Raw genomic sequence first — 15,334 nt, 5'->3', positions numbered from 1 at the left:
CTTATATTAAAGTTTTTCTTCATTACCCATTTAAGCCGTCTCCAGCCATTATTAAACATATGATAAGTTTCTGTCATATGTCCTGTTCACAGATTGGTAGGTATGATATTTCCCTCCATTCTGCTGAACTTGAGGGGAAGATGGTATGATCCTCTTTCATACCCCACCAGATGACTGGATTTTGGATTGCAGCTGAATTGCTGCTGGTAAGATCCTCTTTCCTACCTTCACATTGATGTTGGTTCCTGGAGGCTGGGGTTTTGGATTGTAGTTGACTTGCTGATGGTATGACCCTCTTCTTACCCTCGTGTGGATAGGTTTTGGATGCAGTTGACTTGTTGTGTATGTTCTGTCATGTCCTAGCCACTCTACACTTTGGGGCACATCTTTTTACTCTCACCCACATTATTTTCATCTATGGGATAGAGATTTAGATATTGGGTGGTTTGTATCCCTGTCCAACTATTGGGTTCAGATCCCTATCCCACCAAACGCTTGCCATTTCAGCTATCTTAACTACTTAACCATTTTTGCTAGATTATCCAGAGAGGTGAGTATTTTTATTTCTACCTTTCAGGGTCTCTTACCTTGTTTTCACAGGATCCCACTCTGTGATGAGTGTTGCCAGACAGGTGTGCTTTAATCAAACCAATTCTGCACTAGCAACCTCTATTTCACTATAATTACTGCTGGGTGCAACAGGTTCTGTAGAAATGAAGTGTTCCATAAGACCACCTAGGAGCTCATCAGATGGTATTACCATACTATGTTGGACTGCCACTCATGGACTATCATGACTAAAGCTAAAGAGGATCTTGCCCCATCCCTTTCAATCATTGGATTGAATAAATCAGGGTCAGTTTGTTTAAGAAATTTAGGGAACTTGGTTCACCTATTGTACTGTTTCAAGAGCAATGTTCCTCAGGGTTCCCCCAATGCACATTACCCCAAGATTCTACTAGTAGAACTAGGGAGTCCCTACCACACCCAGTTTCCAGTATGTCACTGGGGTGGTTGACAGGGCTTTTCCTCCAGAGTAAATTCCTTCATTCTTAGAGAAGAGGGTGAAGTTTGGGGCTCTCCTACCTGGGTCCCTGGATGTTTTTTTCCCAAATGTTTGTAGGAACAGCACCAGTCTATGCAGGAGCCTACTCATAATACCAGTTCAGATTTGACACTCAACTAATCAGTTGAGGTGTGCATGGTCCTTCTTTTTGGTTAATATTGGTTCAGTACCTTGTTTATAGAAAGGGGTCCACTATCTCCTCGTAATTCTGAATGAGGAGTGGTCCCATCCTGGGTCCTTGGTTGAGCACAGTTGTTCCACATCCTCCCCATAGTTCTGGGGGCAAGTGGAATGTTCCTTGCCCACTCAGTTGTGGAGGGAGGGTGAATGTTCAAAATTCAAGACCGGATTAGTTCTGTTCCTTTGGCTGAATACGGCATATATGATCCTAGCCTTGGGTGCTTCTTCAGATTGAGGAAAAGGTTTGTCCACTTTGGGGTTGCTTACTTTCTCATTGTGATTCCAGTGGCTTGGAATGCATCACTTATGGCTATCGGTTGGGATTCAATCAATTGTATTTATATATATATATATGTAACGTTGAAGTCCAATTGCCCTGGCCACCAGCATGGGACATAAGGACCGAATCCCTTAATTCCAACCCTGAGTAGTGGAACCTCAGCTATCTGGTTGGGGCTGGCCTATAATAATGATTACTCATGTACAATTCCACCCTTGATACAGGAACTAAGTTCTGTGTGAAGAGCATACCTGTTCTGGATGTAGTGCGGTCCTCCACTCGGGTACCACTCTTATCTTGGTATACCCATGATATATGCAAATGCTTTCTGTATGGTTAATGCCTCTCCACCTTTTTAATGTGAGATTCTAGCTGTAAGTGTTAGCGGAGGTAAGTATATTTTGGCAGTTAACATTTTGCTAAATTGAAAATGTATTTCCAATAATACTTACCTCCACTGACACTCTCCCGCTCGTCCTCCCCACTAAGAGCTGGTGTTAGACACTGGGATAGTGTCAGTCTTGAAAAAGTGATAAAATTATCTTAACAAGGTGCTTATATACAGTACCAGGGTAGAGGGTGCATTGACATAGATGGAGCATGTCACAAGACAAATATTGCAAAGTGCAGTTGAGTGGGATATATAAGACTGGAGCAAGCGAGAAAAAATCGGACCAATGCTTAGATGGGCAAAGAAAAACCCTGGCAGTCGAGTAATAGCTGTAAGTGTCAGTGGAGGTGTCATTGAAAATACATTTTCAATTTAGGAAAATGTTAACTCTCATTACAGTGATAGTTTCCTGAAAGTTTCAAAAATGTAGGTTCTTAGATTTTTTTTACTATTTGTTATCATCTGATCATTTATTGTATTATTTTATCTTTTAGCAACTAAATTTTAGTTCTGCTTTAGGCTTACTTTTACGTGCACTCATATTCTGTTTTTACTCTTGTTAGGATTATAAAGTTAAGACCTTGTCACAAAGGTTAGAATAAACTTTAAATTTTAGATGGTTCTTTTATTCACACTTATATTAGAAATAATTAGATATTACATCTTACAGACTTGCCATGCAATATATTATCAGTATTCTATAAATTTATATATGTATATTAGAAATAAAATATTTTTTTAAATGCTAACTCAAGTTTACTGTCATATTCTTAATTAAGTGGAAATCAGTGTTTGACTCCAAAATGTGGTACAAAATATTCACATGAACATCACACTTTGGTAAAATCATTGGCTGCTCTGGCTCATAAAAAGTTGAAACCAAAAAATCACCGATCTCATAATTCTGTCACCAATTCACAAAACCAAAGATCAAATTGGTTATTTTATTACATATTTAACTAACACTTGCATGGCACATCTAAAAAGATGAAATTAACTGCCTATCATTTTACTTGTAGAGTAAACAGATGCTATGGTGTGAATGAAACATCATTGTTCAAATTTTACTGGCATCAAATGTTGGTTAAAAAAAAAAAGTGGAACACTAGGCTTTGTAGCCAACAAAAGAAAACATCCCCAATTTGTCAAAGCTGAGGACTGTACCTGGGCTTTACTTAATTTAATTTATGTTCACTGTAGCTCCTTTAAATGTTTTGAATGTCAGGTTGAATAGCAACTGTGATAATATTATCACTATCTGCAACCTCATCATTAGGCTATTTCAGCTCATTGGTATTGGCATGCTATTGGTACTTTCAACCTTAACAGCAATTTACATAACATGTAGACTATAGAGATCAAGGTCAGAGACTTCTAAGATTCAAATATATAATACTTAATTTAGAACTGCTGACCAAAGGTCCAACAAGCAGTCAACAGCACCCACTGTTTTTGTAGCTGCTCTGCATTAAGTAGTAGGATTGAGTGTCATAATGATAATACCCCCCACAACTGAAAGTGTGGAGTGTGTTTGGGAGCCATATTGTGGCTTAATCCTTTGGCATTTGAATCTGCTGCCTGGCACACTAATTTCTTGGCTATGTCTTATCTCAAACCATTGGATCTCTTTGGTATACTTGCACATGTTACGTCTTTGCTTTTGTAGTTTTTAGCTTATATTTCCAAGACAGTTATATGTCCTTTCTTCCTTATAACAGCAAATAGATGAAAATGTTGAAGCATCAGGATCAATATCTTATAACCAAGAAGATGAGGAAAGAATTCAGAACCCACTTATTTCTTCTATTTCAAGTGAGGTATGCAATTTTTCAGTGTGATTGGGTTTTTATTATTAAATTGTTTGCAATGAAGAAAATTTCTCAGAATATTTCTATGCTTGAATAAATTGTCAGTGACAGTAATGAAGGTTATAATATCTAGTCATTTGTAGGTTCGAAAGCTGGCTTATATTTTATTTACTCATTATTCATAGCTAAGCTATTGAATTAAAAAAATAATAGTCAAACATTGGTGCATTGTGTTGTGTTTTGTATTTTTTCTCTAGGTGCCTGAACCTAGAAATTCATGTTTCATGTATGACACAAGTTGACTAGTGTTACAAAACAGAACACTTTTTTTTTTTGGTCTAAGAGTAGTGCTGTAATGATGCACCAATACATCAAAATATTGTTAACATAAGTGAATCTTATCATGCCCACTGTATTGTAGCTTCCATGATACATGGGCCTATCAGTACCAGCTGTCCCTTAAGGACATGTACTTGTCTGCCAATACAGCTGGTATGATCTGTTTTTATCCATTTACCTGAAGTGAGGCTCGAATAATTTCTGCAGACTCTTGAAATGGTGCTGAAGGGCCATCCAAGAACTAGTAAGGGATACACGGAATAAAACGTATACACATACTTTTCATTTGTTAACATATTCAAAATTACCTATCAGTCTTAAATCTTCATATCTTGCTTTTTTCACACAAATTATTTGGAAGAATAATTTCCCATACATAATATTTTGCGTATAATAATAACAACCACTTCACGTACTGTGTGTGTGTGTGTGTGTACGAGTAGAGTAATGACGTTCACATTTTCCTTTCTTATTTAGTGGTTTAAACAACTACTTTGCGTTTTACATATTTCACTTCACTGTAACTATATTCGTTTGTTACTTATGGCATATTTGAAGTTTACCATTTGCTAATGCCCTTATTTTCACTGTTCTGTGTATAAGATATTCTCTATTTATAGCTTGTTTGACCTAAATCACAATTTATGTACAAACAAATATACACAAGATTCATTGTTTTTAAGAACTTACTTTATTCAGTTAAAGTTAAGATTTTATAAATTTCTCTAAAGATACGTTGGCTGTCAAAACACTTGCAAGTCTTCCATTACTACTTAGAATACAGAAGACTTGATACATTTTGTAAACCCTTGTAATGCTATCACTTCATCACTTTAAAACATGCAACAGAAAAATCAATGCAAATACGAATAACTTTAGGAAAATGACGTGTGTGAATGTGGTAGAATCTAACTGCTCAACTAACCTCTGTTAGTTGGTTTTCAAACAGCAATAAAAGGTAAGCAACAGTAGCATTTAAATGCTGATGTGATGTGGGTGGATGAATCACTTGAGTTGCTTCCTCATCTTCTGTGATCTGAAAGAATCAAAGTAGAAGGTTTTATGTCAAGAGTTATGCCAAATTAAACATGTTCCAGCACAACATACCTTAGGATTTATTGTGAAAATAACCATTATATATATATCATATAGACATACAGGACTGAAGCAAAGTAGTACAAAATATGGAATGTTTCAATAAAATATTTTTATCAATACTTCAGTGAAAATATATAACTTTTAGTTACTAAGGAATCTAGGACCACATCATCTCTGTTACTTTTTCTTTCAGATTCAGTAGTAACACAATTAACACTTTCACTACTGGCATCTTTTTTCTTCATATGTCATAAGGTTTTAGTGACTTACATTCAAACATCGATTAATGTACTTTATTATCACTGTATAGGAATACACTTGACATCAAAACATAGCTAATAATCCAAATTTTAACATTATATAAGGTTTAAGTTCTTAATTTTGTAAGACAACATAAAAAAAATCCCCAATTTCCCCTTGTTTGAGAATTGTGACAAATGCTCTCTAGGTATTTCCTCTTCTCTGTTTTATTTACCACTCCTCTGAGAAGTATGAAATTTAACACAAATTACTCATTATAATGTTGTCATCATTCAGTAGTCTTCAATCTTATTTGTATACAGAGCCATAAACTAGAAATTCAGACCCCTCTTGCCCCACCCACCTGTCACTTCCTCTCTTTCACAAATTGTTAATAGTTCTCTCTGACATTTAATACTATATTACTTATAACTAATAGGACACCAAGGTTTTAATGTACCAAATGACATATTATATCACATTGTTTTTTATATAGAGAATTGTCTAAATCATTTCCAATTCAAACCTTATTCCCACGGGAAACACACGGATGAGTTTAGCTGAATTTTTAACAGCTCTTGTCATAGAAAAATCGGGATAAAGTTGTTGGACATTGTCTGCTTTTTGCACGTTATTATTCTTTGTTCTTTGGTACATTATTTGATTAAATAAAAAAATATTTAGTGCAGTAGTACCATTAGTATATAAAAGTAGGGTTAAGTTTCATCAACAGCAAAAAAAAAAAAGAAGACCCAGCTAACTACATTATTTCTTGTTTTTCATGTGTATTCTTTATTTATTATTATTATAAAAGAAACTAAAATATAAAAATTATAAACTTCTTAGGTTAGATAAGGTAAAATAAAGAATAATAAAAAAATATTTCATGGTGTATGCTCACAAGCACCCTGTGTGTTATGTAATTTTATAAGATAACATGAGCAACATTTTACAACTTATGTGGTGGGAATATCAGTTAGACACAGTTCAAATTATAATAAAAGAATACAGTTGAAGTAAAAACAGGTGTATAAGATTACAAGTTCAAAGCTATTTAGGATAAACAAACTTACTTTCATGTTACAATTTGAAGCTATTGTAGAAAAAAAAAGAGTAACTCAGATTTATTTTGAATTTTTTCTGGTGGTTATGAGATTCGTCAAATTGATCAACTTCATCCGAAATTAGTGTGAAGAACAGATAGAATAGAATATTTTGCCGAGAAACAAAATTTTTTAAATTTATTTAGGAGGTTTTATAGATCATGCAAATGAAACTTGAGCTTTTTCAGAAGAAGAAAAGTATTATTAATCTTAAAATGAAAATCACCTTACACTTGGAGTATTCAATACTGACTCCATATATTCATAGAGAAGTTTTTAGTGAAAATATTTCATTAAACTTCTGATTTTTTTTTGTCTACAAATGACTTAATGATTACAGAAAGTTTGTGAAATCTCGTGAAGAAACATAAAACAAATCAGAAGTTATAGTATGGAACTATAAAGGTCAATAAATACTTTGGACTGCTTATTGACTTATGTATAGTTTGACCAAATATTCCTGATTTGCAATGGGACTAATTATCTTAATGATAACTCCACATATATTGTAACTTATTTGGTATTGTTGTAACTAAATATTCCTTTTCAATTTAATGCTGGTTTATATGTATTTTATTTTATTCTAAACTAATGGTTTATGATTAGATAATAATGGTAATTTTCTATTATGGACGTTGAAAGGTGTTTTATCTTATTTCAGCCACAAACTGCATATTTAATACTTGTTTTATTTTTCATTAGTGTATTTGGATGATTATGATATCTTTTCACAATGCTAATAGAATTGTTGTGCTATACTCTTGTGGGCATGAGAAGAACCACACAATATTTCTATTATTAAAATAAGGAACCCATGATCTTTCTTCAAGCCTCTTAACAATTACCTACTTATTGATAAATAATGTCTGACAACAACATAAAAAAAAACTCCTTGAGTCAATGGAAAACAATTTTGTCTGAAGCAATTAAATTACTATAAATCCAGAAACCCAATTCTGCATTTGTTTGCAAAAAAATATTTTAAAAAATTCATAATGCAAACCAATTTTTTTCTTTTTATAATCATTAATTTTGTTTATCACAATCAGTGAGTATCATAACTGTTCAACAACAGTCACAGAATTACTGACAATCAGAACTTTGATGGCTCTCCTACACTTTACATGTTTTGTTTTTTATCCACATAGAAATAAACACAAAATCAAATGTTTGTCTGGTTTATTTTGCTGTAGTACACCCCCAGGAGACCAAGAACAACAGCCTTCAAAGATACCATATGATCATGTAGCAAGCCTTCCCCTTTAATTCTCTCAACACAAGCTCTGTCAATTTGATCAACCACGTGACCTCTTTTGTACTTGTTCAAAGTCTTTATAGATTTGATACCACTAACTTTTAATATATTATGTATATCTTAAAGAAATATAGCAGTCTATCAGTAAACATAAGTCCATAGTTAGAAAACCAGAAGAATTGTGATTGTTACAGGAAATTGTCTGTTTTTTGCATGTTATTAGTCTATGTTCTGTGGCACATTATTTAATTAAGTAAAAATTATTTCATGCACTACTACCATTAGTATATAGAAAAAAAAAAGTAAGGCCAAATGTCATCCATAGTCGACCACAAAAAAAAAAAAGAATACTTGAATAAGTACTTTATTTCTGGTTTTTTCATGTTTATTCTTTATTTATAATTATAAAAGTAACTAAAATATAAAAAGAGGGATCTCTTTATGTTAGTTAAGGTTAGATTAGGTAAAATTAATAATAATATAATAAAAATATTTCATGAGGCATGCATGCGAACAGCTCAAGAGTAACTCGTGGGTAAGGTTATTCATGAGCATAATGTGAGCTGCACATTCCCCAATTGATTTATAACTTATAATGGCACAAATAGTAGTTAGACACGGTTCAAAGTGCAATAAAACAATAACATTTAATTTTAAATAGATGTATACTGTTATGACTTTAAAGCTACTTAGGATACATGAATATAGTTTCATACTACATTTGAAGTCATTCTAGAAAGTAAAGAGGGTAATTTAGATTTATTTAGACTTTTTTTTTTGGTGGTTACAAGGTCGGTCCAATTTATCAACTGGGTAAAGAGTTGGGGAGAGAAAATAATGGATAAAATATAAAGTTTTACTGAAAACAAAAATTTGAAATGCATTTAGGAGGTTTTAGAGATTATACAAATGAAATTTGAGATTTTTGAGATGAAGAAAAGTATTTTTAATCTTCACATAAAAATCAATTTGCACACAGACTATTCAAAACAAATGCTCGATATATTCAAAGACAAATCTTTTCTTTTTTAGTTTATTAAAAAATACTTCACTAAAAATATGGTTTCGTGTGTAAACGTGGAAATTGTAATGATTACTTTGTGGTTAAAAGGTCAGTCGAATTGCCTGAGCCTTTGTGGAAAGCCAAGGTTTTCATCCATAAAATGACATATCATATAATGTTTTCTGAACAGATTGTCAATTTCACCAGTAGTACAGGCTTCATTCCCACAGGAATGGTAATGACTAGCTTGGATGAATTTGTAATGGCTCTTGTCAACTACCACTTTTAATATGATACATGTATCTTTAGATAATTTGGCAAGCGTTCAGTAAACAGTAAAAATCTTTTGTACACAAAAAAATCAAATTTTTTCATTAAGTGCTTTTACTAAAGATTTTTCCGTGAATATAGAGAGTGAAAGTGTTGACTGCTTCTAGTGCAAAGTGATTTTCATGTTATGCTTAAAAATACTCTTAATCACTAAAATCCCATAAATAAATATCAAACTTTAAGTAAAATTATACATTTTATCTGTTATTTTCTCTGCCCTAACTCTATATCGTGTTGTTCAATTTGACAAACTTCATAACCACCATAAAAAAAAAAGGAAATAAATCTAATTTACCCTTTTTTCTTTCTAATGACTATAAATGACCGGGAACTACAGTTGTTTGTCAGAAATAATTTAAAGCTCATAACAGTAAAAATCTGTTCCTACTTCAATTCTATTGATTTACTGCTCTTTGAACCATGACTAACTAATAATCCTACCACACAAGTTGTAAATTACTTGGCAAACATGTAGCTCATGTTACCCTATTGAATTACACAGAATACCTTGTGAAGAAGTTTTATAATTATTTTTCTTCATCTTACCTTATCTAACAAGTTTCTAATTTTTTACATTTTAGTTACTTTTATAATAATAAGTAACAAAACACAAGAAATATAGTTCTTATCTGTTGTTTTTTTTTCTGTTGACTATCGACGAAACTTAGCCCTACTTTTTTTTATACTAACACAAAATAATTTTTTAAATTTAATTAAATAATGCACTTAAGAACACAGAGTAATAACATGTAAAAAGTAGGCAATGTCTTATAACTAACAATGTTTCTGGCTTTCTAACTATAGGATACGAGATGTTAAAAATCAGAGTTAAGCTCGCCAATAAGTTTCTTGTGGGAACAAAGTTTGAACTGGAAGTGAAATAGACAACTCTCTATACAGAAAACAACCTAATATAATATGTCATTTGATAGATTAAAACTTTCAATTCTATTTGTTATAAATAACGTAGTATTAAATGTCAAATTAGCAATTTGTAAAAGAGAGGATGTGACAGGTGGGCATGGCAAATGGGTCTGATTTACTAGTTTACGACTCTGTATACAAATAAGATTGAGGGCTATAAAAACTATGCTTTTCCTGAGGAATAACTTTATTGTAATGATTAATTTATGTCCAATTTCATACTTTTTGGAGGGGTGGTAAATTAATTAGAAAAGAGGGAAGGCCCAGACAGCATATATCACAATTCTCATAGTAGGGGAGATTGAAAATATTTCCTTATAACTTTAAAACTTAAAACCTATATAATATTACAATTTGGTTTATTAAGTATATTTTGATGACATGTATATTCATGTACTATGATAAAAAAGTGGTTTTATTAAATTTTGAATGTAACTCTCTAAAAAGTTATGACATGTACGCTTTGACATGCCTGCAGTGAGAGGGTTCACTAAATTTTGAATGTAACTCGAAACGGTTATGACATGCACTCTGACCTATCCATAAAGAGATGGTTAAACATTTCTAACCAAATTAAAGTTGCTTTTTCAAGCTGATGTGTCAGACAAATATTCTTCTAATTTTTTTTTTTTTTACTTTACCATATCTTCAGATTTTATTGTAAAAATCTTTACAATATTAGCTACAGTCTTTGCAACATTTCTGCTGAGAACCAAGTCAATACTGGCTACTGACATCTCACTACAAAATAGTAACAGACAAATATCTTAACTTCTCATGAAAAATATAAACTTAAAATCATGTTTACATATAAAACATATTTAATTTTAATTTTATTTAAACTCTGATGTTAGTGTTTCTGAATCACTTGGAATGCTGAAGTGTGGTTGCACAAGTTAAATAGTACATTGAATAAAATAATTAGAAATGACTACTGAAACAAGATTTACAGGTTATGAAATAAGCAACAATTTACAAACTGAACCAACCTAGCTGAGTTCTGACCCCAGTTTATGCATGAGTAGGCTTTTTTTCTTAAATGTGCATGTTCTTTCACTTTTATCAAAAGATTTCTCATTACAGAATGGTTGTAACCTTGCTTGCAAAAATGACAAGTAAACTGATAAACTAAATTTGATGTTTTCAATGAAGAAATGTGATATTTATATCTCAGGAAATACAGCAAATGATATACATGCTAAGAAAAAGCATCACAGCTGTACATGCAGATACACACTAAAAATGAGGGTGTGCAGTCATTTTTAACGTACAAAGAATGCTTTCTGACAAATGTCAAGACTATATAAACTTACAAGGCTCATATTGGCCCCATTTTGTTCAAAACTATTTCAACTTCTCTCCTAGGAGTGCCATATTATGCACAGAAAAAAAGTCAAACCAAAATCTAAATCTGTTATTTAAAAAAAAAATTATAAAATAAATAAATAAAACCTTTACTGTATGAATTTCAGCTCTGAAGTATCTTATAATAAAAGGTACAGAAGATCTCCTACAATTCAGTGGTGCACATTTTTTTTATTTGAGCAACAGGTGCACCCCACTGAGTGACAATATAGGGTCAAATACTTTCTTCTTGCTGACTTCTCCCTGTTTACTGTACAGGATACATTTTTGCATTCATTCAAAGAGAAATGTTATAAGTTGGTAACTCCTTGCTAACAGCTCACAGTCAGCTTATCTTTCTACCAAGTGTTTAGTAACTTTTATTTATCTTGTGATGAGATGTAACTATCCACAAAGGTATATCTATGAACACTATGAAACACAAACCTTTTTGCTGCTCAGATACGTGTTCATAATATAGATGTATGATGAAGATAACTATACACAGTTCATTACAGAGCCCCAACTTAACATCTACTTGTGGTAGCCAGCTGGGATAGTGTCATCAGAAATCTACTAGCCTATGGGATTTCAACTAGATCATCGTAAAAAGTATCTTACAGATATATGTTTCTTATCTGATGACAATTTTAATACAAATTGTTGATTCCATCAAAATATAAGTGAAGCAGACATTCTCGCTTTCAAATAATATACATTATGTTTAAAAAAAGCTTTTTACTGAAGATTAGCTTTACCAATTTAACAGGTTGAAAGTGTTATCTAAGTCTGATAGAAGATAAACAGCCAATCAGGTAACTATAATAGTTGAAAAAAGCAACATTTCGTACATGTTTAAATTGTTTTTTTTATGGAATTCCAACTCCAAGATATGTAGATAAAAGTAACACCACCAAGATAAAGTAATGATCTCAGGGACCCACCAAATGTGGCATCATTTCATATAATGCTAGAAAGACTGATCTACCGAAATTTTTACTAGCCAACCATAGTACACAAACTGCTACATTTATTAGCCTAAAAGTAAATTTACTAACCTCAAACTCACTTTGTTTTTGACAATTGCTTTGAATAATGATCACAATAATAAAACAGCTTTCTGCAAAGCTGCAATTAAAAATATTTGAATTTTTCTAGTTGATATTTTTACTATCATTAAAAGGGCATTCCATTTAGTTGAAATACTAATCTTTTTTTTTCAGATAAATGACATGGAATATTATTATATCATAACTGTTTACATAAGCTCTATATTATACTTTTGTCTGAGCAAAACTATGAGCTGCTTTTTTTTCTTCCAATTTTCCAGTTTTTTAAATTCTTTTCTGGAATATATGTGACTAACTATTATCTTGGAATTTTCAGTTAGTTTCATATTTTGTTTTGTACATATACAAAACCTTTTAAAACCAAATATATATATTTCAGGGTTATAAGTTTGATGCACAAATAATACTAAGTATGTACCTCTTTTTCAAGTTATTAGTTTACATTACAGAAAACTAAAACTATTATGGCCTAACAACTTTCTTTAACAGTTACAAATCTTAAACAATATACCTATATTTACTATTTATGGCTGATGGAGATTCAAGAATAATCCCCAGGGCTACCCCACCTAATTCTTATAAATTTGATATTTACATAATTAGAACATTTATAAAGATCAAGTGAGTTATGCTTCTTTTTTTCTTAAACTAAATCTAAAATCTTGTAAGTAAAGCATCACAGAAACTTATCAAAACATCTAAAATACATAAAATTATACATAACCATTATAGGTTATTAAGTTATGTTATATAGCAATTGAGCACTTAATACCATTGTGCATATATCTCCATAGTTGTCTCAGTGGAAAAAAAACAACCACGAAGTTTTCAAGATTCTGTATTCTGTACAATTATTAAATTTCTTTATCCTATAAATTTAGATTACAAGTCTTACACAGTGCTAACAGTACAATTACTATATCCTGCAAGTTTAGATTATGTCTTCCATAGTGCTAACAATATTTACTGTTAGAGACTAAAATATTTCCAAAAATCATTAAAACAAAGTCCAACAAAAACAGTGACTGAATTTAAAAAATACTAAAATCAAAACCATCAGTACCTTGAAATGATTTTTACAATGCCTTCTATGTCCTCTTGTGTTGGGGCATCCTGGTTTCCACCTGAAAACACCTTATGAACAGAATCCGAAAGACGAGAGAGAGACTGAGAAAGATAAGATTTTTCAAAGGAAGTCAAGGTATCACGTAATGCCTTTTCTGGACTGAAAATGTAACACCAAAGTAAAACTTATGTGAAACCAAACAGAATCTGTTGTATAAAGCAGTGGTTCCCAACCTTTTCTCCACCAAGGACCCCCTTTTATTATCATTTTTTCCCCACGGATCCCATGTTTTTGAAAGATTCCGCCTACCCAACAAACTGTTTTTATTAACTAATAATTAACTCGTTCTCCCACTTTTCACTATCAAATAAAAGACATATATATAACTGAGTGTGCAATTAAAAAGAACATCAGTATTAAAAAACTTACTTGTTTAATGAGATGGTATTACCTACGCAGACCCCCAGGGGTCCGGGGACCCCAGGTTGGGAAACACTGGCATGGAGCATAAGAGCAAAAAATAGTTTCTATATTTGATATTATATTATAAAATTTTTAAACTTTAATAAAATTATTTTGTACTTGCCTGTTCTACTATCTTAATGTTAGGTCATAGTCTTCACTTAATGGAATAAACTAATTCCTTCATAATTCTTTCCCAAACTATTTATTTTTAAATTTTATTCCTATTTAATAAAATTCAAACAACTACATATCAAATGTAATTACATATTCTATTTTGAGCTAAAGATGACATTTAAAGAGAAGTAAAAAAATTTACATATTAAAAGTAAAAATACTACTTTTTTTTAGATATTTTTTATTTGAGAAAAATGACCTATGATATGACCTATGCAACAATTGAAGATAAACCTACAGTTTCCTATTACAAATTTTTCCACAAAGAGCAGTTATACTAAGATATACATAAGATAAAGAACAAGTCATATTATTTTGGAACTCAACATTAAATCTACATTAGACTAGAGAAATTTTTCTTTTATTATTATGCCCAGTTTTATCTTAAAAAATTATTAAACTTTTATTAGGACTTTGTGTAATAAATAAAACACCGGAAGTTAACTTTCTTTGCTAATAACAAAAAGTGCAAAATTATTTACTTGTAGATATCAGCATCTATATTTTCACTGAAAATTTCTGCACTGTCTCCACTGTCTTGTTGCAGTACAAGAGAATCAGGTCCTGTTGCGACATTTATGCTGCTGTTAAAATGTTGGAGTCTCTTCCAGAGGTCGGTATACAATTTCAAGAGTTTTGGGTATTCTACTTCAAATGCTTGTCGAATATGTGTTGATTCTATTAATATTTTTCTGATGTTAAATTAGTACTTTCATTTACATGAAGGTAATAAAATATTAATAAACTGAAAAAATTAAGTATAATCTGCAAAGGCAGTAAATTTTTCTGAAAATATATTTTTCACCATCTTTATTATAATACAAAATACAGTACTGTGCAAAAGTATTAGAACAAGAGAATATTTTGTCATTTATTCCATTTTATGGTGCTAATTCTTCCATGCCATTACAGAATGTAAATTTCAACACTATGGTAATGCTTCACTGATTCCTGTTGACAATTGAATGAGCCAGGGTGAGAATATTTATCACTCTTTAGAATTCCATATACTTGTACCAAGGGCATGTCATAGGGGTTCTGCTTGAATGAACATACTGATCAAATTTAGGGCCTGAAATAACTGTCATGGTACCTCATGCAGTGTCTTAACTATATAGAAAGAAGCTAGTAAGGAACTAGCATATGGTACCGGTATATGCTGGAGGAAATCAATTTAATAGCACTCCACAAATAAACC

General features: G+C 31.6%; 1 protein-coding gene across 1 annotated transcript in view; it reads right to left on the bottom strand.

The window, feature by feature from the left end:
* Nucleotides 1–15,334, bottom strand: part of LOC106469111 (conserved oligomeric Golgi complex subunit 5-like) — a 79,866-nt gene that overhangs the window by 12,003 nt on the left and 52,529 nt on the right. The window contains exons 10-14 of the mRNA XM_022397538.1: nucleotides 14,619–14,814; nucleotides 13,495–13,656; nucleotides 10,659–10,758; nucleotides 4,990–5,100; nucleotides 4,240–4,305 (exon numbers count right to left, since the gene is read on the bottom strand). Coding sequence (XP_022253246.1) covers nucleotides 4,240–4,305; nucleotides 4,990–5,100; nucleotides 10,659–10,758; nucleotides 13,495–13,656; nucleotides 14,619–14,814 — 635 coding nt within the window. The remainder of the gene's footprint in view (nucleotides 1–4,239; nucleotides 4,306–4,989; nucleotides 5,101–10,658; nucleotides 10,759–13,494; nucleotides 13,657–14,618; nucleotides 14,815–15,334) is intronic.

Source organism: Limulus polyphemus, unplaced genomic scaffold (assembly GCF_000517525.1).
Source record: "Limulus polyphemus unplaced genomic scaffold, Limulus_polyphemus-2.1.2 Scaffold3311, whole genome shotgun sequence".
Classification (NCBI taxonomy): Eukaryota; Metazoa; Arthropoda; class Merostomata; order Xiphosura; family Limulidae; genus Limulus; species Limulus polyphemus.
This window is presented reverse-complemented; position numbering and strand designations above follow the sequence as displayed.